The sequence below is a fragment of the Globicephala melas genome, chromosome 19, assembly GCF_963455315.2.
Source record: "Globicephala melas chromosome 19, mGloMel1.2, whole genome shotgun sequence".
NCBI lineage: Eukaryota > Metazoa > Chordata > Mammalia > Artiodactyla > Delphinidae > Globicephala > Globicephala melas.
Window position 1 is genome coordinate 49163820 of NC_083332.1, and position 24515 is coordinate 49188334.

At 43.1% G+C, this 24515-nt stretch overlaps 1 protein-coding gene across 1 annotated transcript in view; it reads left to right on the forward strand.

Annotated features, from left to right (window-relative positions):
* LOC115856838 (protein VAC14 homolog) overlaps nucleotides 1–20889 on the forward strand; it is a 43279-nt gene extending 22390 nt beyond the window's left edge. Inside the window, exons 2-7 of the mRNA XM_060288716.1 lie at nucleotides 8926–9051; nucleotides 9133–9304; nucleotides 9915–10022; nucleotides 10567–10676; nucleotides 10964–11070; nucleotides 14095–20889. Coding sequence (XP_060144699.1) covers nucleotides 9020–9051; nucleotides 9133–9304; nucleotides 9915–10022; nucleotides 10567–10676; nucleotides 10964–11070; nucleotides 14095–14123 — 558 coding nt within the window. The 5' untranslated portion in view covers nucleotides 8926–9019 and the 3' untranslated portion in view covers nucleotides 14124–20889. The remainder of the gene's footprint in view (nucleotides 1–8925; nucleotides 9052–9132; nucleotides 9305–9914; nucleotides 10023–10566; nucleotides 10677–10963; nucleotides 11071–14094) is intronic.
* The last annotated feature ends 3626 nt before the right edge of the window (nucleotides 20890–24515 follow it).

A 24515-nucleotide genomic window follows, 5' to 3' on the forward strand; every position in this document is an offset into this window, starting at 1 on the left:
GTATAATTACTTTACAATGGTGTGTTAGTTTCAGCTTCACAGCAAAATGAATCAGTTATATATATACATATGTTCCCATATCTCTTCCCGCTTGCATCTCCCTCCCTCCCACCCTCTCTATCCCACCCCTCCAGGCGGTCACAAAGCAGCAAGCTGATCTCCCTGTGCTATGCGGCTGCTTCCCACTATCTACCTTACGTTTGGTAGTGTATATATGTCCATGCCTCTCTCTCGCTTTGTCACAGCTCACCCTTCCCCCTCCCCATAACCTCAAGTCCGTTCTCCAGTAGGTTTGTGTCTTTATTCCTGTCTTACCCCTAGGTTCTTCATGACATTTTTTTCTTAGATTCCATATATATGTGTTAGCATACGGTATTTGTCTTTCTCTTTCTGACTTACTTCACTCTGTATGACAGACTCTAGGTCTATCCACCTCATTACAAATAGCTCGATTTCGTTTCTTTTTATGACTGAGTAATATTCCATTGTATATATGTGCTACATCTTCTTTATCCATTCATCCGATGATGGACATTTAGGTTGTTTCCATCTCTGGGCTATTGTAAATAGAGCTGCAGTGAACATTTTGGTACATGACTGTTTTTGAATTATGGTTTTCTCAGGGTATATGCCCAGTAGTGGGATTGCTGGGTCATATGGTAGGTAGTTCTATTTGTAGTTTTTTAAAGAACCTCCATACTGTTCTCCACAGTGGCTGTATCAATTTACATAACCACCAACAGTGTAAGAGGGTTCCCTTTTCTCCACACCCTCTCCAGCATTTATTGTTTCTAGATTTTTTGATGATGGCCATTCTGACTGGTCTGAGATGATATCTCATTGTAGTTTTGATTTGCATTTCTCCAATGATTAGTGGTGTTGAGCATTCTTTCATGTGTTTGTTGGCAGTCTGTATATCTTCTTTGGAGAAATGTCTGTTTAGGTCTTCTGCCCATTTCTGGAATGGGTTGTTTGTTTTTTTGTTATTAAGCTGCATGAGCTACTTGTATATTTTGGAAATTAATCCTTTGTCAGTTGCTTCATTTGCAAATATTTTCTCCCATTCTGAGGGTTGTCTTTTGGTCTTCTTTATGGTTTCCTTTGCTGCACAAAAGCTTTTAAGTTTCATTAGGTCCCATTTGTTTACTTTTGTTTTTATTTCCATTTCTCTAGGAGGTGGGTCAAAAAGGATCTTGCTGTGATTTATGTCATCGAGTGTCCTGCCTATGTTTTCCTCTAAGAGTTTCTGGCCTTACATTTAGGTCTTTAATCCATTTTGAGCTTATTTTTGTGTATGGTGTTAGGGAGTGATCTAATCTCATACTTTTACATGTAGCTGTCCAGTTTTCCCAGCACCACTTATTGAAGAGGCTGTCCTTTCTCCACTGTACATTCCTGCCTCCTTTGTCAAAGGTAAGGTGAGCATATGTGCATGGGTTTATCTCTGGGCTTTCTATCCTGTTCCATTGATCTATATTTCTGTTTTTGTGCCAGTACCATACTGTCTTGATTACTGTAGCTTTGTAGTATAGTCTGAAGTCAGGAAGCCTGATTCCTCCAGCTCCTTTTTTCGTTCTCAAGATTGCTTTGGCTGTTCGGGGTCTTTTGTGTTTCCATACAAATTGTGAAATTTTTTGTTCTAGTTCTGTGAAAAATGCCAGTGGTAGTTTGATACGGATTGCATTGAATCTGTAGATTGCTTTGGGTAGTAGAGTCATTTTCACAATGTTGATTCTTCCAATCCAAGAACATGGTATATCTCTCCATCTATTTGTATCATCTTTAATTTCTTTCATCAGTGTCTTATAATTTTCTGCATACAGGTCTTTTGTCTCCTTTGGTAGGTTTATGCCTAGATATTTTATTCTTTTTGTTGCAATGGTAAATGGGAGCGTTTTCTTGATTTCACTTTCAGATTTTTCATCCTTAGTGTATAGGAATGCCAGAGATTTCTGTGCATTAATTTTGTATCCTGCTACTTTACCAAATTCATTGATTAGCTCTAGTAGTTTTCTGGTAGCATCTTTAGGATTCTCTATGTATAGTATCATGTCATCTGCAAACAATGACAGCTTTACTTCTTTTCCGATTTGGATTCCTTTTATTTCCTTTTGTTCTCTGATTGCTGTGGCTAAAACTTCCAGAACTATGTTAAATAAAAGTGGTGAGAGTAGGCAACCTTGTCTTGTTCCTGATCTTAGTGGAAATGCTTTCAGTTTTCACCATTGAGGATGATGTTGGCTGTGGGTTTGTCATATATGGCCTTTATTATGTTGAGGAAAGTTCCCTCTATGCCTGCTATTTGTAGGGTTTTTATCATAAATGGGTGTTGAATTTTGTCAAAAGCTTTCTCTGCATCTATTGAGATGATCATATGGTTTTTCTCCTTCAATTTGTTAATATGGTTTATCACGTTGATTGATTTGCGTATATTGAAGAATCCTTGCATTCCTGGAATAAACCCCACTTGATCATGGTGTATGATCCGTTTAATGTGCTGTTGGATTCTGTTTGCTAGTATTTTGTTGAGGATTTTTGCATCTATGTTCATCAGTGATATTGGCCTGTAGTTTTCTTTGTGACATCCTTGTCTGGTTTTGGTATCAGGGTGATGGTGGCCTCGTAGAATGAGTTGGAGAGTGTTCCTCCCTCTGCTATATTTTGGAAGAGTTTGAGAAGGACAGGTGATAGCTCTTCTCTAAATGTTTGATAGAATTTGCCTGTGAAGCCATCTGGTCCTGGGCTTTTGCTTGTTGGAAGATTTTTAATCACAGTTTTAATTTCAGTGCTTGTGATTGGTCTGTTCATATTTTCTATTTCTTCCTGATTCAGTCTTGGCAGGTTGTGCATTTCTAAGAATTTGTCCATTTCGTCCAGGTTGTCCATTTTATTGGCATAGAGTTGCTTGTAGTAGTCTCTCATTTCTGCAGTGTCAGTTGTTACTTCTCCTTTTTCATTTCTAATTCATTGATTTGTTTTCCCTTTTTTTCTTGATGTGTCTGGCTAATGGTTTATCAATTTTCTTTATCCATTCAAAGAACCAGCTTTTAGTTTTATTAATCTTTGCTATCGTTTCCTTCATTTCTTTCTGATCTGATTTTTATGATTTTCCTTCTGCTAACTTTGGGGTTTTTTTGTTCTTCTTTCTCTAATTGCTTTAGATGCAAGGTTAGGTTGTTTATTCGAGATGTTTCCTGTTTCTTAAGGTAGGATTGTATTGCTATAAACTTCCCTCTTAGAACTGCTTTTGCTGCATCCCATAGATTTTGAGTCGTCGTGTCTCCATTGTCATTTGTTTCTAGGTATTTTTTGATTTCCTCTTTGATTTCTTCAGTGATCACTTGGTTATTAAGTATTGTATTGTTTAGCCTCCATGTGTTTGTATTTTTTACAGATCTTTTCCTGTAATTGATATCTAGTCTCATGGCGTTGTGGTCGGAAAAGATACTTGATACAATTTCAATTTTCTTAAATTTACCAAGGCTTGATTTGTGACCCAAGATATGATGTATCCTGGAGAATGTTCCATGAGCACTTGAGAAAAATGTGTATTCTGTTGTTTTTGGATGGAATGTCCTATAAATATCAATTAACTCCATCTCATTTAATGTATCATTTAAAGCTTGTGTTTCCTTATTTATTTTCATTTTGGATGATCTGTCCATTGGTGAAAGTGGGGTGTTAAAGTCCCCTACTATACATGTGTTACTGTCGATTTCCCCTCTTATGGCTGTCAGTATTTGCCTTATGTATTGAGGTGCTCCTATGTTGGGTGCACAAATATTTACAATTGTTATATCTTCTTGGATCGATCCCTTGATCATTATGTAGTGGCCTTCTTTGTCTCTTCTAATAGTCTTTATTTTAAAGTCTGTTTTGTCTGATATGAGAATTGCTACTCCAGCTTTCTTTTGGTTTCCATTTGTATGAAATACCTTTTTCCATCCCCTTACTTTCAGTCTGTATGTGTCTCTAGGTCTGAAGTGGGTCTCTTGTAGACAGCAAATATATGCGTCTTGTTTTTGTATCCATTCAGCCAATCTGTGTCTTTTGGTGGGAGCATTTAGTCCATTTACATTTAAGGTAATTACTGATATGTGTGTTCCCATTCCCATTTTCTTAATTGTTTTGGGTTCGTTATTGTAGGTCTTTTCCTTCTTTTGTGTTTCTTGCCTAGAGAAGTTCCTTTAGCAGTTGTTGTAGAGCTGGTTTGGTGGTGCTGAACTCTCTCAGCTTTTGCTTGTCTGTAAAGGTTTTAATTTCTCCATCAAATCTGAATGAGATCCTTGCTGGGTAGAGTAATCTTGGTTGCAGGTTTTTCTCCTTCAACACTTTCAATATGTCCTGCCACTCCCTTGTTTCTGCTGAAAGATCAGCTGTTAACCTTATGGGGATTCCCTTGTGTGTTATTTGTTGTTTTTCCCTTGCTGCTTTTAATATGTTTTCTTTGTATTTAATTTTGACAGTTTGATTAATATGTGTCTTGGCGTATTTCTCCTTGGATTTATCCTGTATGGGACTCTCTGTGCTTCCTGGACTTGATTAACTATTTCCTTTCCCATATTAGGAAAGTTTTCAACTATAATCTCTTCAAATATTTTCTCAGTCCCTTTCTTTTTCTCTTCTTCTTCTGGAACCCCTATAGTTCGAATGTTGGTGCATTTAATGTTGTCCCAGAGGTCTCTGAGACTGTCCTCAGTTCTTTTCATTCTTTTTTCTTTACTCTGCTCTGCAGTAGTTATTTCCACTATTTTATCTTCCAGGTCACTTATCCGTTCTTCTGCCTCAGTTATTCTGCTATTGATCCCATCTAGAGTATTTTTCATTTCATTTATTGTGTTGTTCATCATTGTTTGTTTCATCTGTAGTTCTTCTAGGTCCTTGTTAACTGATTCTTGCATTTTGTCTATTCTATTTCCAAGATTTTGGATCATCTTTACTATCATTATTCTGAATTCTTTTTCAGGTAGGCTGCCTGTTTCCTCCTCATTTGTTAGGTCTGGTGGGTTTTTATCTTGCTCCTTCATCTGCTGTGTGTTTTTCTGTCTTTTCCTTTTGCTTATCTTACTGTGTTTGGGGTCTCCTTTTTGCAGACTGCAGGTTCGTAGTTCCCATTGTTTTTGGTGTCTGTCCCCAGTGGCTAAGGTTGGTTCAGTGGGTTGTGTAGGCTTCCTGGTGGAGGGGACTAGTGCCTGTGTTCTGGTGGATGAGGCTGGATCTTGTCTCTCTGGTGGGCAGGTCCACGTCTGGTGGTGTGTTTTGGGGTGTCTGTAGACTTATTATGATTTTGGGCAGCCTCTCTGCTAATGGGTGGGGTTGTGTTCCTGTCTTGCTAGTTGTTTGGCATAGGATGTCCAGCACTGTAGCTTGCTGGTCGTTGAGTGAAGCTGGGTGCTGGCATTGAGATGGAGATCTCTGGGAGATTTTCTCCATTTGATATTATGTGGAGCTGGGAGGTCTCTTGTGGACCAGTGTCCTGAAGTTGGCTCTCCCACCTCAGAGGCACAGCAGTAACTCCTGGCTGCAGCACCAAGAGCCTTTCATCCACACCGCTCCTTAATTTGGGATGATTCGTTGTCTATTCAGGTATTCCACAGATGCAGGGTACATCAAGTTGATTGTGGAGCTTTAATCCGCTGCTTCTGAGGCTGCTGGGAGAGATTTCCCTTTCTCTTCTTTGTTCTCACAGCTCCCAGGGGCTCAGCTTTGGATTTAGCCCCGCCTGTGCGTGTAGGTTGCCGGAGGGCGTCTGTTCTTTGCTCAGACAGGATGGGGTTAAAGGAGCCGCTGATTCGGAGGCTCTGGCTCACTCAGGCCGGGGGTGTAGGGAGGGTCACGGAGTGCGGGGCAGGCCTGCGGCAGCACAGGCCACCATGACGTTGCTAGCCTGAGGCGCGCTGTGCGTTCTCCTGGGGGAGTTGTCCCTGGATCCCGGGACCCTGGCAGTGGCGGGCTGCACAGGCTCCCCAGAAGGGGGTGTGGATAGTGACTTGTGTTCGCACACAGGCTTCTTGGTGGCGGCAGCAGCGGCCTTAGCGTCTCATGTCTGTCACTGGGCTCTGCACTTTTAGCCGCGGCTTGCGCCCGTCTCTGGAAGTCTCTTAAGCAGCGTTCTTAATCCCCTTTCCTCATGCACCAGGAAACAAAAAGGGAAGAAAAAGTCTCTTGCCTCTTAGGCAGGTCCAGACTTTTCCCCGGACTCCCTCCGGGTTAGCCACGGTGCACTAACGCCCTGCAGGCTGTGTTCACGCCGCCAACCTCAGTTCTCTCCCTGGGGTCTGACCTGTGAAGAAGCCGGAGCCTCAGCTCCCAGCCCCGCCCACCCCGTCAGGCGAGCAGACAAGCCTCGGCTGGTGAGTGCCGGTCGGCCCTGATCCTCTGCTGGAATCTCTCCGCTTTGCCCTCCGCACCCCTGTTGCTGTGCTCTCCTCCGCGGCTCCGAAACTCCCCCACTCCACCACCCGCAGTCTCCGCCCACAAAGGGGCTTCCTAGTGTGTGGACACTTTTCCTCCTTCTCAGCTCCCTCCTGCTGGTGCAGGACCTGTCCCTATCCTTTTGTCTCTGTTTATTTTTTTCTTTTGCCCTAACCAGGTACGTGGGGGGGTTCCTTGCCTTTTGGGAGGTCTGAGGTCTTCTGCCAGCGTTCAGTAGGTGCTCCGTAGGAGTTGTTCCACGCATAGATGTATTTCTGGTGTATCTGTGGGGAGGAAGGTGATCTCCGAGTCTTACTCTTCTGCTATCTTCCCAGAAGTCTGAACAGCCTTTTTACAGGAGTGGTCACAGCCTCACAGGACAGCACATTTAGTTAAACAACACTAATTACTAGCAGGTTCCTGATACTGATCTGAAACCACACAAACCAATTCATACGTTTTGGACTTGACTGTCCGTAAAATTCTTTGAGCCAGCTTGAGACCCCCATTTATGCCATAGGTGAGCAGTGTACCTGCTGTGATGGGCACAGAGCAATTAGGCAATGAGTCCAGGCAACTACTTTGAAAAGACTGTGATCTCTAGGCCTCCCTCGTCACAACTTCAGCTGCTGCACGGGTCCTAGTCCCTCCCACCTGATGATGAGACAGTCTCCCCCTTCCCATCCATCTCACAGCTTTTTTTTTTTTTGTAGTATAATTGCTTTACAATGTTAGTTTCTTCTGTACAATGAATCAGCTGTATGTATACCTATATCCCCTCCTTCTTTGTATTCCTTTGTTTCTTTTTCTTCTCTGATTGCCATGGCCAGGACTCCCAAAACTATGTGGAATAATAGTGGTGAGAGTGGACATCCTTGTCTTGTTCCTGATCTTAGAGGAAATGCTTTCAATTGTTCATCATTGACAATAATATTATGTTGAGGTGGGTTTATTATGTTGAGGTGGGTTCCTTCTGTGCCCACTTTCTGAAGAGTTTTTATTATAAATGGGTGTTGAATTTTGCCAAAAGCTTTTTCTGCGTCTAATGAGATGATCATGGGGTTTTTCTTAAAACACTCTGACCATCTCTTCAAAACCCATGAGCAGCTTCCCTGTCCCTTTTCCTGAATCTGAGCTGCCGGGCCAGCTCATCCCAGTTGATTTCCTGCTGTTCTCTGGACCCCAGGCAAATTTGGCTATTTTTCTCTCCTTGCCTTTGCCCACACATTTCCTCCTGCCCAGAACACCTGCTTCCTTCTCTCAGGGTCCCTGCCTCCTCCGAGGTCCAGCTCAGTTCCCACTCCTGGGAAGATGTCCCTGACCCCCAGGCCGCAGCTCCCCAGTGGTTATCTGGGCCCCTCATGCCACCGTTGGCCCTCAGGAGGCTTCTCACTGCAGAGATGCTGTGAGCCTCCGAAGGGCAGAGTGTCTTCACATCCACTGGGCTCTGAAAGGAGACCCTGGTGCCTGACGGAGCTGGGCCTCCCTGTGCTCGCCTCCATTCGGGCAGGGCCTGCCTTGGGAGCATCCCCCCAGGGTGACCACAGGCGCTGCCTCCCTCAGACCCCCTCTCCCTGCTAGCATCACCCCCCAGGTGGGCACCGTGCAGGCGTCTCTACCCTTCCTGCCCTGTCCCCTCTCCCTGCTGCTTCCCACTGCTTCGGCCGAATTTCAGGCCCCCCTTCCTGACCCTGATAGCTGCGGTATTCTCCCTTGGAGATATTTCAGTCTCCCTCTGTCAAACCATGCCACCGCCACCCGAGGCAGCCTCTCTGGTCAAAACATAGACATAAATGTGTCACCCCATTGCTGGAAACCTTTCACCGGCTCGTCTTTTCCTTTTGTGTGTGTGTGGTGTGTGTGTGTGTTACGCGGGCCTCTCACTGTTGTGGCCTCTTCTGTTGCGGAGCACAGCCTCCGGACGCACAGGCCCAGTGGCCATGGCTCACGGGCCCAGCCACTCTGTGGCATGTGGGATCTTCCCGGACCGGGGCACGAACCCGTGTCCCCTGCATCGGCAGGCGGAGTCTCAACCACTGCGCCACCAGGGAAGCCCTCGTCTTTTCCTTTAACTGTCCCCAGCCACCCCTTCCACACACCGGACTCCTCACCCTTCCCTAAATACACCATGTCTTTTCGGGGCCCCCGCCTTTAGCCAGGCTCTTCCCTGTGCCTGAGGTTCCCTGCCTTCCTTTCTTTACCTGGAAAAGGCCTGGTAATGGTACTAAGATCCGACTCAGATGGCGCTTCCCCGTCAGCCCAGGGAGACTTACCTGTGGCGGTGTTGCTTGTGTCATGTTGCTACACATCCTTGTTTGTTTGTGGATCCCCAGAAACAATGACACAGACACAGAGAACCACTTGGGTGCATGAGCTGCTTGCAACACTGAGCAAGTATTGAATGAAGACGGTGGATCACTACAGTTTTGGGGCCCCAGCAGGACATTCACTTGCATTCTCTCAGATTCCCAGAAGTGACACTGTTCACCACTGTTCTTCATTCTGTCATAGACAAAGGGAAACGGAGACCCAGAAAAGGGAAAGGACCGTGACCCAGCCAACGCCTCCCAGTCAGCAGCAGAACCTGGGAAAGCCCTGCCCCGAGATGCCTGACTCCCAATTCCTCTTTCTAAACAGGTCATCTCCCCCTCCCTCACCCCAGCCCCAGGCCCCAGAGCCGGCAGTAGCAGGAACAGCCTGATCCCGCTGGTCCTGCAGCCCCTCTCTGCTCCCTCTCCAGGCTGGTCCGGGAGTTCGTGGCCCAGAACAACACCGTGCAGATCAAGCATGTGATCCAGACGCTGTCTCAGGAGTTTGCCCTGTCCCAGCACCCACACAGCCAGAAAAGGGCCTCATCAGCCTGGCCGCCTGCTCCATCGTGCTGGGCAAGGTGAGCCCTTCTCCTGGAGGGACGTACAGGCTAGCCAGGGCCTTGACCCTGACCCCTGAGCCCCAGCAGGGTGTTGCAGACTTGTGATTTCTTTATTGCCATTCTCTCCCCATCTCAGACCTCAAGGCTGGCTCTGTGGCCTTGCACCCTGGGTCTTGATGCTCTTGGTAATTAAAAAAAAATTTGTTTCACTTACAGTTAATGGAATAGTATACAGCTCTATGATGAGAGTATAGAGTTATGTCAACAGCAGGATCAAAATACAGAACCATTCTGAACCCCTAATGGCCCCTCATGCTGACCCCACCCTGCCCCCAGTGACGGGGCAGTTTATGCTCAGCTCACCAGGGCATTCGAGCCAGACCACAGAGATGCAGGGTTTTGCCTTTTGATTAGTTCTCTCGACCTTGATTCCTGCTTTCAGTGCATCCTTCTTGCTGGTCCTTCGGCCTGTGTGAGGAGGGATGCTCCGGGGGCCTCTCCTGCCTGACTCAGGCTCCGTCATCTTCCTCTGTGTCCGCCTGACCCCTGGAGCCAGCCTGGGCCGGGGATTCAGCCAGGTCAGGCAGCCCTGCCCCCAGCAGGCAGCTCTCATGCCTTTGACCCACAGGACATCGTGACGGAGAGCAACAAGTTCGACCTGGTGGGCTTCATCCCCTTGTTGCGGGAGAGGATTTATTCCAACAACCAGTACGCCCGGCAGTTCATCATCTCCTGGGTAAGGTCCGGCCCCGCGACGCTCCTTCTCCAGCTGTAGGGAGCCTCTAGTTGAGTGAGGTCTGCTCTCTGGCTCACCTGGGCACTTCCTGTGGCTGCGGGGGTGCCTCACTGTTATCCCTCTAGGAGCCAATGACATCAGATCATCCGAAAACACATGTATTCAGCTTTGCCCCCAAAGCCCATCACGTTTGCCTCTGCAGAGGAGGTGGTTCCTTCCTTGTCTCCAGAAACACCCAGATTTACCTTTGAAGCCAGCTGTGCTCCTCCAGCTGTCACACCTCTTCTAGCCTTGCCCACCTTTCCCATAGGTTCCCTCCCGCACCCCCCGCCCCGCCCCCGGGGCATCTGAACTGCCCTGGGGTTAAATTGCCGTTCCCCTGCCCACTGAAGAGAAACAACAGCCACTAGCACCCGCTCCCCCGCAGTACCGTGAAAAGATGCCTCAGCAGGGCCCCTTCTCGCTGGCCAGTCCAGAGGATGGGCGAGGAGATGCAGGTTCTCTGGCTGGTGACTTTCCCTGATGGTTTCCTCCCCTGGGGCAGATCCTGGTTCTGGAGTCCGTGCCAGACATTAACCTGCTGGATTATTTGCCGGAGATCCTGGATGGACTCTTCCAGATCCTGGGCGACAACGGCAAAGAGATTCGGAAAATGTGAGTGGAGGAGGAGAGGGACAGGCGGCTGCAGGGGCCCCTCGGCGTGTACGCATACCCCACACCCAACAGACAGGCGGCGGCAGGAGAGCACAAAATTCACCGTCCTCTTCCTGGCTCGTGTGCTTCCTGCTTTGAGGAGCTAGGAGATCATCCACCCCCAGCCTCGGAAAAATGTCCATCTGACAAGTGTGTCCCACAGAGCACAGCAGACATGGCACCACTGGTGGAGGCTCCTCTGGCTCTGGCTGCATGAGCTGTCTCCTTTCTCCTTTGCTCATTGGTAGGTGTGAGGTGGTCCTTGGAGAATTCTTGAAGGAAATTAAAAAGAACCCTTCCAGTGTTAAGTTTGCTGAGATGGCCAACATCCTGGTGATCCACTGCCAGACCACGGGTGAGTGTGTAAAGGCCCCAAGGCCACCACCACCTCCTCAGAAGTACCTTTCTGTCTCCCCATCTCAGAGAGAGTCCTCCTGGGAGTGTGAATCAATGTGACAGCGGGTCCTGGAGCCGTGAGTCCTTGTGGGAGAGATTCCAATTCTCTAATAAAGGCATAACTAACCAAGTTCAGGAATTAAAAATGGGGGACCTTACTATATATCCTAATTCATGATTTAGCAATCCATAGTAATACTAACAGTGTTCTCCTTATGGCATAACTTTTTACTATATAAACAATCTATGATACTTGAGTATATAATTTAGAAAAACAGATACCAAAATAAAATACCATCCCACAACTTAGGAAACATTGAAAAATTAGAGAATACCAACATAAATGTAAAGACATCCCACATTTATGGATTAGATGACTTAAGATAACAATACTTCCCAAATTGATCTCCATATTCAATTCAGTCGATATCAAAATAACAGCTGCATTTTTTTCAGGAATGTTTCAGATCCTAAAATTCAAATGGAAATGCAAAGGATCCAGAATAGGCAAAAGTACCTTTCAAAAGAGGAAAAAAGTTGGAAAATTCATACGTCCCAATTTCAGAACTTAGTACAAAGCTACAGTAATATGTGGATAGATCAAACAGAACTGAGAATCCATAAATAAACCTTTACATTTATGGTCACATATTTTTCTTAAGAGGTGCCGAAACAATTCAGTGGGGGAATTAGTCTTTTCAACAAATAGCACTGGAACAACTGGATACCTGCATGCAGAAAAATGAAGTTGGACCCCTCCTGCCACTATACACACACAAAGAAAAACTCCAAATAGATCACAAGCCTAAGTACTATATTTAGAACTATATAATTCTATTTAGGGGTAAATCTTTATGACTTTCGGTTGAGTGATGGCTTCTAAAATATGACAGCAAAAGCACATGGGAGAAGACAAAAGGAAAAAATAGGTATTTGGGGATTCATCAAAATTAAAACCTTTTATGCTTCAAAAGACACTATCAAGGGACTTCCCTGGTGGTCCAGTGGTTAAGACACTGTGCTTCCACTGCAGGGGGCACGGGTTTGATCCCTGGTCCAGGAACTAAGATCCCACATGCCACACTGCACAGCCAAAAAACAGAAGGAGAAAAGCAAAAGACACTATCAAGCAAGTGAAAAGACAGTTCCACAAAAGGGAAGAGAATATTTGTAAATCATATATCTGATATGGGGCTTGTATCTAGAATATATAAGGAACTCTCATTACTCAAATAAACTCAGTTTTAAAAAATGAGATCTGAATAAACATTTCTCGAGAGAAGATATACAGATGGCCAAAAAGCACATAAAAAGGTGCTCAACATCCTTAGCCATCATGGAAATGCAAATCAAAGACACTATGAGATACCACTTTACATCCATTAGTATTAGTATCAATGGCAAGTATCAAATAAAATAAAAAGGAAAATAACATGTTGGCAAGAACGTGGGGTAATTAGAAACCTTATACACTGCTGGTGGGAATGTAAAATGGGACAGCTGCTTTGGAAAACAGTCTGGCAGTTCCTCAAAAAAAACATTTGACCCAGCAACTCCACTCCTAGGTATATATCCAGGAGAAATGAAAACCTATGTCCACGCAAAACCTTTTACATGAATGTTCATAACAACATTATTCGTAATAGCCAAAAAGTAGAAGCTACCCAGACTTCTATCAACTGGTAGAATGGATGAATAAAATGTGATATATGCCTATAACTAGGTATTATTTTACATTTAATCCTGTGAAGGACCTGATCAGAATGGTTTCTTATAAAGATTTACTATAGGATCAATGCGGATAATCAGTTGCGGGGGTGGACAGGGAGACACTTAGAATGGAGACAGGAGGGACATCCGGAGATTGCTGCTATGTCCCAAAGATGCCTGAACTAAGGTAGCAGCAGTGTGATAGGAAAGATGGGACAAATTTGAGAGATGTTGTCTAGAATTAATGGGCCTCAGCAAGTAATGGAGGACAAAAGAAAAGGGAAAGAGGGGAGGGAAAGAGGGGAGTCACAGCAAGCTCCTACTTCTCAGGACGCCACTCAGGCAACATCACCAGAGAGTAAAAGCTCCCAAACCGTACAATATCAAGAGTTAATAAACTTCCAGAAACTCTCTAATAGAATAGGCTACAGAACGAGACTCCCTGGATTCAAATCCAGCTTCTCCATTTCTTGTGTTGCCTTGGACAAGTTACTTTACATTTGCAGGCCTCCGTTTCCCATCTGTACAGCAAAGATAATATCACCTATTCATAGAGCTGTGCGGATTAGACAGTCAATACATCAATACAGAGACACTTTTAAATATTCTAGATGCATGCAAGTGTTCCATTAGTATTGGCTCCTCTTATTAAGTCCCTACCTTATCAATTTGCAGCAAGCCTGTCTCTTTACCGTGACTTCTAAAATTTGCACAGCACCCAGCATTAACTGATGTAGCTTACATCCTGTGAACACCTGATAGGCAGAAAAGAGTCTCAAGCTGTAGCAAGGTGAACTTGCGGACCTATTCACCAGTAACTAGCTAACAAATATTAAAGACTCCATTGTAAAAACAGATACATTTAGACTTACGATATGAAGGTTAAAGCCTCAATACGCCAACTCCATTTCCCTTGACTAGTAGCCCTCCATCCACATAATATGTGTGTTTACTGTAATGACTGACTAACTGCCTTTTGCGGAAACTGTCAATATTCTGCATACACAGCATCTAGAAGGATTAAGCAGAACTCTAGGGAATTAAAAGATAAAATTAAGTGAAAATTAAGAAGGAAATAGAAAGATGTGTTCTAAATCCCTAGAAAAGGGTTCTAGTAAACTTTCAGTCTTTTTCCCCTTTTTTGTTAGACTAATATTAGAGTTCTGTCCTTTAACTGTCAAATGGTTTTCCAGCCTACAAGTAATCTTTCTTCACAGAGGAGTCTTTTAAAAGTTATAAATAAAATATCCCAAATATTTTCTTTTTCTCACAGATGAGAACATTGGAACACTGACATTTTAATCTGTTCTGTACAAGAATGAGTTGTGTCAACACAGTGCTCCCAGCTACAGCACTGAAAAAAACAAGTTTAATTAAAGACAGAGAAGAAACTGCATATGGAGCCTAAGCCATTGAGATACAATGAAGAGTGTCATCTTCAGAGTCAGTTCTCTATGAACAAATCTCTTTTGTCAGTATCAGGAGGGAAAAAAAAGACAGCAAAGTAAAGGTGTGCTGTATACCACAGGAAACTCTGCTCAATATTCTGTAATAAATGGGAAAAGAATTTGAAAAAGAATAGATACATGTATATGTATAACTGAATCAGTTTGCTGTACACCTGAAACTAACACAACATTGTTAATCAACTATACTCCAATATAAAATAAAAATTTTTTAAAAACAGGTGAATGGATAAAGATGTGGTGTGTATATATACAGTGGAGTACTACTCAGCTGTAAAAAAGAATGAAAACTTGCCACTTGCAGCAAGAGGGATGGACCTGGAGGGTATTATGCAGTTCATATTCTTATTATGAAATAAGTCAGAGAAAGACAAACACTGTATGATATCACTTATATGTGGAATCTAAAAAAATACAATGAACTAGTGAATATAACAAAGAAACAGACTCACAGATACAGAGAGCAGACAAGTGGTTACCAATGGAGGGGGGGAGAGGGGCAAGATAGGGGTAGGGAATTAAGAGGTACAAACTATCAGGTATAAAATAAATAAGCTACAAGGATATATTTTACAACAGAGGGAGTATAGTCAATACTTTACAATAACTATAAATGGAGCATAACCTTTAAAAATTGTGAATCACTATATTTTACACCTGTAACATATAATATTGTACATCAACTATACTTCAATGAAAAAATTAAGGGTACTTTCCTGGTGGTGCAGTGGTTAAGAATCTGCCTACCAATGCAGGGGACACGGGTTCGATCCCTGGTCCAGGAAGATCCCACATACTGCGGAGCAGCTAAGTCCACGCACCACAACTATTGAAGCTGACGTGCCACAACTACAGAAGCCCGTGCACCTAGAGCCCGTGCTCCACGACAAGAGAAGCCACCACAATGAGAAGCCCATGCACTGCAACGAAGAGTAGCCCCTGCTCGCCGCAACTAGAGAAAGCCCATGCACAGCAACAAAGGCCCAACACAACCAAAAATAAATAAATAAATTTATAAAAAATAAAACATCAGACTTTCTGTGCAATTGTGAGGGTTTTTTTTTTTCTAATGTTTATTAGAAAATTCAAAGGAATCTTTAAACAATAACATAAGCCTTTGGGTGCTCAGATCTCTTACTGGTTTATAGAAGTCATAAAAGAGAGGCCATCATTTTTCACTAGCTAAAACATAAAACAGTATTTTGTAATTAATTGTCATTTTACATACCTATATAAACATAAACCTTAGTGTTTAAGCTTTCAAAAATTGTGATGAGAAGTTCTTTTAAGCAAACAAATTGAACTGTGAAGGTTAAAGAAAGGTAGAAAACAACAACTCAATTATTCAACCAATATTTATTAAGCACCCCCCTCGTGCAAAGCCTCTTGGGAAATACAAATATGACCGAGATGCAGATGCTGCCTGTGTGGGGCTTGCTGTATAGCAAATAACTGTTTCTGACCTTCCATTTGCAAAAATGGGCAGTGTTCCACAGGCTCTGTAAATTTAAAATGCTCTGTAGGGCATTTTGAATTGGTTTGTATTCTAAAGGAAATGGGCAGGACAATAATATAAAGCATGGTAAAAAATGTACCCCTTAAGTTTTCTCCCCATTTTCCATTAAAACTTTAGCTTCTCTAAAAATTGTGATCATGTTGATAAACTATGTGCATATTGCCTAGGAATGAAAAAAAAAAGGTGTGATGCTATAAAGGAAAAACATGGTGGTATCAAATGTCAATATTCAAACTAAGTACTAAAACTTAGTATTTGTGTAGTACTTACTACTTACTTCCAGAGTTTGAACAGTACTCCTAACATCATAAAACATCTTTGGATATAAGTAGATACCTATTAACCACATATGTGTTATAAAAGATAGAGCTGAAGTACAAAAAGAGAAAGAAGCTTAGCCAAGATCACAAGGTAATGGTTTAACAAAAATGAATAATACTTTTACTGGGTTTATTCCAGAATGTTGGTTATATTCCTTCCTCAAATTCTAATTTGAAGAAAAAAAGTACCATTATCACTACTGTTTTCCAAAGTTAAGCACAGCTCTAACTACATTCTAACAGTGGCTCGCCTGCATGTCTCTGCCCTTCTGCCAGGGCACCTACCATCAGAGAGGCAGGACAGCACAGTGAAAAGAAAACAGGGCAGATGGGCCCAGATTCCAGCCTCAGCTCTACCACTTCCCAGCTCAGTAACTTCTGGGCAGGTTACCTATTTGAGATTTATTTTGATTGCACCAGGTCTTAGTTGCAGCTCACCAACTCCTTTAGTTGCAGCATATGTGCTCCTTAGTTGTGGCATGGGAACTCTTAGTTGCGGCATGCATGTGGGATCTAGTTCCCTGACCAGGGATAGAACCCATGTCCCCTGCACTGGAAGGCAGATTCTTAACCACTGCACCACCAGGGAAGTCCCTCTTTTCCCTCATCTATAAAATAGGGTTGATAGCAACTACTCAATAGTGTTATGATAATGCTTCGACAGGATAATATATGCAAAGTACTCTGTTCATTTCTTGGCATATACAGTTGATCCTCCATAAATAATATTAACTATTGATTTCTATATCACTGACCATTTGCTGGTATTACATGTTATCGTACTCTCCAGATTGTATATTTCTTATGACTGCAACTTCTCTTTCTTCCTGTAATATAGCCTAACTCACCTTAGCGGGCATGTTTAGTACTAAATACCTACTGGTCTGCTCATACATCTATAACTTGGCTTTTTTGCAGCACAGTATTACAGAATGTTTTATTAGTATGGGCTCATTGTCAACACTGCCCACTGTAACTGATTACATTTCAATCCTGGCATTGATACTTAATAGTGTACAACTTTTGGCAAGTTACTTAACTAACCTATGTCTCAAACTTCCTCATCTGTAAGATGGAGATGTAAAAATATTTTATATTTATAGGGCTGCTGTGAAGACTAAATATGTTAAATATACATAAAGCTATTAGAATAATGCCTGGTCCAAATAAGAGCACAAAAAACATTTGCTATTACCTGATAAATATATACGCACAATGAATATTATTTTATATTTATTGTAATAGTATTAAATATTCCTCAGAATTTATATGACACAAAGTTGTAGGAAGAGTGAGCAGGATAAATATCAGCATAAGAACAATAGGAACATTTATAAAGGGAAAATGCTGACAAATATAAGATAGAAAGTAAGTGAATAAGAATTAATACAAAGAAAGAATACGGGCTTTACAGAGGGCACCAAACTTGAGTGAGTTAATAAATGTAACAGAATACAACAAACAAAACTGCCATACTTTAACTGTATTAGGGACAGCATCATGGAGAAGACAGGAGGAAGATTCAGAGATGACAAAGGAAATACAGGTTATTCAAAAACAAAAAAGACATAAGCAAATGTATGAGAGGAATATTGAAGGCCCATTTGGAGGCCAGTAAACAGATTTGTCTGCCTGGAACTAAGAGCTCATGTAGGAGAATGCCTGATACAGTGCTCTCAATTCCTTTCCCCTAGAGCTTAGCGTGGACACAAACAGTGCTCATTAATTATCTATGTAAAAGACAGAATGAATTCCAACTGCAGCTAGTCTAAAATGCTAGATTAAGCAGAGCTTCCCAGTAAGTATACCAAGGCATACTGGTGTGCCCAAATTAGGTGACGGCTGTACTGAGAGGGTGACTCAGCCCTTAGAATCCAAAACCTCCAGTCATAAGACGGCTTGCTTCCTACCCCAGTGTACCACACAAATATCATCATTTTCTAAGTGTACCATGCCATAAAAAGTTGGGAAACATTGAGTTTAAAATATGGCTATTAGGCAGTATGTGATGGGTCAAAGAAAAAGAAGACTAAATAGAAGAGGATATACTGTGCAACAGTCATTGCCTAGTTTGCTGGTACTGTGGAAAATCAAGAGGGAAAAGACAAGGAGCAAAAAGAGCCATTCAAAACTGCTGTTAATAGGCAAGGCCCAAAAAACAGGCCTAAATTAGACTAGCAACAAACGAGATAAAACAGGTTGTGAAAGAATAAGTGCTTAGAGGCCAGGTTAGTTCAGTTCAGTAAACACTTATTGCTGCCTATTATGTGTCAGCCATTTGCTGGGCAGTAGGGATTTAAAGTGAAGAAATTATTCCAGTCATTAGGAATTTTTTTTTTAACTGTAGAAACAATTCCAGGTTTTCTTTAACATTCTATTTCACCTTAGCTTGAAGAATAAAGGAAATATTAAAAGGTGTTACATACTGCACTATAAACCAAAGGTGGTTTTAACTTACTCACTGAAGTTTCCAAAAGTAAGCCTTTTTCAGTTAAAAGGCTCAATATCAGGACCCTTAGGGCTATGAACAGAATCCTGTGGCACAGTCACCGAAACACAACAGCTGTACGAATAGTTCTTAATATATTTGTATCTGAGCAAGTGTTAGAATGCATGCTATTGGCAAATTCCTTCTAGGCTTTAGGAGAAGATAGTAACAGCTATCATATATTAGGGGCTCACTATATATCAAGCATCGTGCTATTTTACATATATTATATCATTTTATCCTCCAAATATCCCCAAAGGGTAGGTATTATTATTCTCACTTTGTTCATAAAAACCAAGGCTTAGAATATTATCACCTGTCCAAGGTTATCCAGCTAGTAAAATGGCAGAGCCCGAATTTAACACAGGCCCACCTAACTCTTAAGTCTATGTTCTCATTAAATGCATTTTAATAAATAAGTCATTCAAGAAAGGGCTTCAAGGAAGACACCTGAGATACAAAGAAAGAAGAGCCACTGAGGCAAACATGGGCAAGGCCCACCTGCACTGTTCTAGGAGAAGGTGTGCTTGCCCAAGGCTTAACTGCCTAGATCCACATTATAAGGTCTGTGTTTTAGTTTTTCATTGCTGCTGTAACCAATTTCCACAAATTTAGTGGCGTAAAACAATACAGATTTATTGTTGTACAGTTTTATAGGTCAGAAGTCTGACATGAGTCTCACTGGTCTAAGATCAAGGTGTCAGCAGGGCTGTATTCCCTTCTGAGAACTCTAGGAGAGAATCTACTTCCTTGCCTTTTCCAGCTGCTAGAGGCCACCAGCACTCCTTGGCACGTGGCCTCTCGCCATCATCTTCAAAGCCAGCAGTGGTGGGTTGAGCTCTTCCCATACTGCCCTATCTCTTGTTCTTCCATAATCCCATCACCCTTTCACCACAGAAAGGTTCTCCCATTATAAAGAAATGTGATTACAGTGGATTATCTAGGCGTGTCCAATCTAATCTCCCCATCTCAAGGACTTTAACTTAATCACATCTGCAAAGTCCTCTCTGCTGTGTAAGGTAACAGGTTGTAGGGATTAGGACACAGGTATCTATGGGGGTTGGTGGGGGCATTATTCTGCCAACCACATTCTGACTAAGAGAGTGGTGCCACTCCATGTTTGAACCATCTAACTAGCCTCCTTATTCTGGTTCCATATGTGCCAGGCAACTTACTGAGGACACTTTAGCTTCCCCTACAGCTTACTTATAGGATCAGTCAGGGGTTGAGGTTGAGGGTATATTTAACAGGTCTACATCTATGATAAAAAAAAAAAAAAAAACTTGAAAATCATGATTAAGAAGCTGTATATAATGAGATATATCTAAGAATGCGGTTATATGTCACTCTCTTTGATTTACAAGACTTTTATCAACAAAGATTAGTTACAGTTTTCTGACTGTACCTGTGTGATCAATCAAATGGTTTGAAGTAGAATGTCCTTGGAAGGCAGCAGAGAATTTCAAATCAATAACTTGTAAAACTTGGATCACATGGTTGCCTAGAGCTGGAATATTGGGGGAGAATAGAGAGTGACTGATAATGAGTATGGGGTTTCCTTTTGGGAAAATAAAAAATGTTCTAAAATCGATTGTGGTGATGGTTGCACAACTCTGTGAATAACAAAAAATTCATTGCACTGTACATTTTAAATGAGTGAATTGTATGGTATTGAATTATATCTCAATAAAGTTGTTAAAAGAAAACCAGGTCACAAAGAGAAGGCAATGAGAGGAGGATCTGATTAAATACTAGGATGAAATGGGGCCGGGGGGCATCTTATGATCTTAATGAAGATTCTTCCTTAATGCCTACTACTTTCCTCCTTCTTTCCTCTACTCTAGCTTTTTATAGATTCTGCTCTTGGAAAAGTCACAACTTCCCACCTCTTTCCTGTTTCTTAGTTTACTAATCAATCAGTATACACATACAACATATACAACAAACTTATTCCATAAATTATAAATAACATAGAATGTGATTCCAATGTTAACTCCCTCTGCTCTTTACTAAAGAGTAAGTATGGATGAAAGGAACGTTCCCATCCTGATCCTGTTTTAGATGCTCATGTTTTGTCACCCTTATTCTGTATTGTGTGCTGATTCTCTATATGACCTGAATCATTCCATGTGCCATAAGAGCCTATGTAAAATTCTTGCCTCCTTGTATCAAGATTCTCATATTAAATTCAAAGAATTTTTGTTCTGTTTTATAGTTGTAACTATTACAGTGCCCAGTAGTGACTCCCCTGATCTGTACAATGTTACTGAATGAGCTCTCTGTACTTCTTTTCACCTGCATCCTCTTTCTCAAGAGCAATGACATCCCCTTTATCCAAATACCATAGCAGAGGAAAACCTGCATGTCAGAGGTCACTAGGTAGCTATGCTTACAAATTAGAAGGCCAGGCAAGGTTTGGCTTGAAGCTTTCCTATAGTTGATATGAAAATGATCAACTGAATAGCCGCCAATGCCACCTTTGAGTGAGTGATCAAGTCTTTTCATTTCAAAGAAAACACCTCCCTAAAACTGATACATTAAAGCAGTTTGGTTAAATTAATAAAATACCATTATCTGAGCCCATAAACAGGGGTTCTTTCAACCTTGAGATGAAATACTTACCTTATAAGGGCTTAGAGAAAATGGTTAGTTACTTTTCTACTTGAGAATTATAAGAGATCACTGTCCATTCTCAGAGTAACAGAAATACCTGAGGTTGTAACCCTAATCCATGGGTATAACTGTGCTTATATACTGGATTAGCCACTGAACCACAAGTCCACCACACTCTGTCATGTGATTCCATGCAGTACAGTTTATTCCCATATCATGGTATGCCCACTTGTATATGAAGAACCCGATCATCCAAGAAGAAAAGATCAATATATATGATCCACACTGTAGAGTGCAGTATTACATAATTTCCTTCCTCTTAAATATGAACAACTGAGGCCTATGTGCTGGAGCAGAGCCCTGTCAGAGGGAGGCAAGTAGCAGAAAAGGCCAAATAAGGCAAAGGGGCATGTTGTATAGGTTCCATAGGCCACTGTAGGAGCCAGAGCGTTTCCTCTGCAATGGCCAACGGAGAAGAGTGATGTAACTTTGTGTTGTAAAAAGGCCAGTCAGACTGCTGCATTGAAGAGGCTACAAAGACGAGAGAAGCAGCAAAGACTATGTCAGTATCCAGGGTTTTTTTCGTATTATAAATAGAATACATGGGAGATGGGCGAAGATGGAGGAGTAGAAAGACCCTGAGAGCTCACCTCTCACAAGCACCCCAGAATCACAATTATCTGCAGAACAGCCATCGATGAAAAAGACCAGAACCTACCAGAAAAGAGCTTCTACAACTAAAGACATAAAGAAGGACCCACACAAGACGGGTAAGAGGGGTGGACTTGTGATATAATCAAGTCCCATGCCCCCAGGGTGGGTGACCCATAACCTAGAGAATAATTATAGAGCAGAGGTTCTCCCACAGGAATGAGAGTTCTGAGCCCCACATTGGGCTCCCCACCCTGGAGGTCCTGGACCAAGAAGATGAGCCCGCAGAGCATTTGGCTTTGAAGGGCAGCAGGGCTTAATTTCAGGAGTCCCGCAGGACTGGGGGAAATAGAGACTTCACTCTTAAAGGGCACACACAAAATCTCACTAACACCAGGACCCAGGGCAAAAGCAATAATTTGATAGGAGCCTACTGGTCTTGAAGAGCCTCTCAGAGAGGCAGGAGGGGAGCTGCAGCTCACCCTGGGGACACAGACACTGGCAGCAGCATTCTTAGGAGCTCTCTACTGCATGGACACTCATGTGCGCAGGTGCCACCGTGGGATCCTCCCTCTAACTCATTAATGCCAAGTCCTGGCTCCACCCAACATCCTGTAGGTGCTAATGCTGGGATGACTCAGGCCAATAACTAACTGGTGGGTGACGGGGGGACACAGAGCCATCCATCAGCAGAAAGGCTGTCTAAACACTTCCTAAGCCCACAGCCACCTCTAGACATGCCTCTAGACTCGGCCCTGCCCACCAGAGGGCCAAGGCACAGCTCCACCCACCAGTGGGGAGGCACCGGCCCAGCCCTCCAGGAAGCCTGCACAAGCCTCTAGACCAGCGTCACCCACCACAGGTGAGACACCAGACACAAGGAAACCACAGTCCTGCAGACTGCAGACACCACCTGCCCACAGGACAGACCCTACCCTATGACCAGCTGGGCCTTAGTCATGTCCACTAGCAGGTCAACACAGACTTTGGGACACCCTGGACCCTGACCCATCTGTGTCAGGAACTGGTCTCCCCCCGTGAGCTGTGTGACACCAGCTCTGGGATCCCAGGGCCCTGCACCCAGACTCTAGGACTCAGCTCTGCCTGCCAGTAGTTCAGCACTAACCCCAAGCCATGGCTTCACCCACCAACAGGCAGGCAACAGCCCCAGCGTCTTCTGGACCCTGACTCTGCCCGCCAGTGAGCCAGCACTACCCCAGGGCCCCCTGGGGTTCTGCAGTCAGCTGCTTTGGACCAGTCCCTGGTAACCAGTAGCCAGCATCCTCTGCACAAGGCAGGGCCTGGCAACCAACAGGGCTAGGGGCCAACAAAGCCTACCAGACCACCCATATAGTCATCCCACCACAACAGAAGGACCCACACAGCCCTCAGAGGGGGAACCCCAAGAGCATATAGCTTGGGTAACAAGTGGGGAACGTGCTGCTGGGACACAGAAGATGTATCCTACAGAAGTCTACTTCTCCAAGGTCAGAAAACCATAACTAACCTATCAGATACATTAAAATACAAATAGCAACCTAGGCAAAATGAGGCAGCAGAGGAACAACTTCCAGACAAAGGAACAAGATAAAAGCCCAGAAGAAGAACAAAGTGAAGTGGAGATAGGCAATCTACCCAAGAAAGAATTCAGGGTAATGACTGTAAAGTTGATTAAAGAACTCGGCAGAAGAATGGATGCACAGAGGGAGAAGTTAGAAGTTTTTAACAAAGCGTTAGAAAATATAAAGAACCAGAGAAAAAGATTACAATAAAACAAATGAAAACTACACTAGAAGGAATCAACAGTATACTAAATGACACAGAGGAACAAACCAATGATCTGGAAGACAAGAGTAGTGGAAATCCCTGATGCCGAACAAAGAAAAGAAAAAAGAACAAAAAGAAATGAGGACAGTTTAAGAGACCTCTGGGACAATATCAAGTGCAAAATATTCATATCATAGAGGTACAAGAAGGAGAAGAGAGAGAGAAAGGGGCTGAGAACATATTTGAAGACATAACAGCTGAAATCTTTCCTAACCTGGGAAAGGAAACAGTCACCCAAGTCCAGGAAGTGCAGAGAGTCCCATACAGGATGAACCCAAAGAGGAACATATCAAGACACAGTGGAATTACAATGACAAAAATTAAAAGAGAATATTAAAAGCAGTAACGGAAAAGCAACACATCATACACAAGAGAACTCACGTAAGGCTATCAAGTGATTTTTTAGCAGAAACTCTGCAGGAAAGAAGGTAGTGGCATGATGTATCTAAACTGATGAAAGGGAAAAACCTACAGCCAAAATACTCTAGCCAGCAAGGCTCTTGTTCAGATTTGATGGAGAAATCAAAACCTTTAGGACAAGCAAAAGCTGAAACATTTCAGCACCACTAAACCAACTTTACAACAAATGTTAAAGAAACTTCTCTAGGGACTTCCCTGGTGATCCAGTGGTAAAGAATCCACTTTCCAATGCAGGGAACGTGGGCTTGATCCCTGGTCGGAGAACTAAGATCCCACATACCGTGGGGCAACTACTGAGCCCACGCACCTCAACTAGAGAGCCCACGTACCGCAAACCACAGATCCCATGCACTCTGCAGCCCACGTGCCACAACTACAGAGCCCACGTGCTCT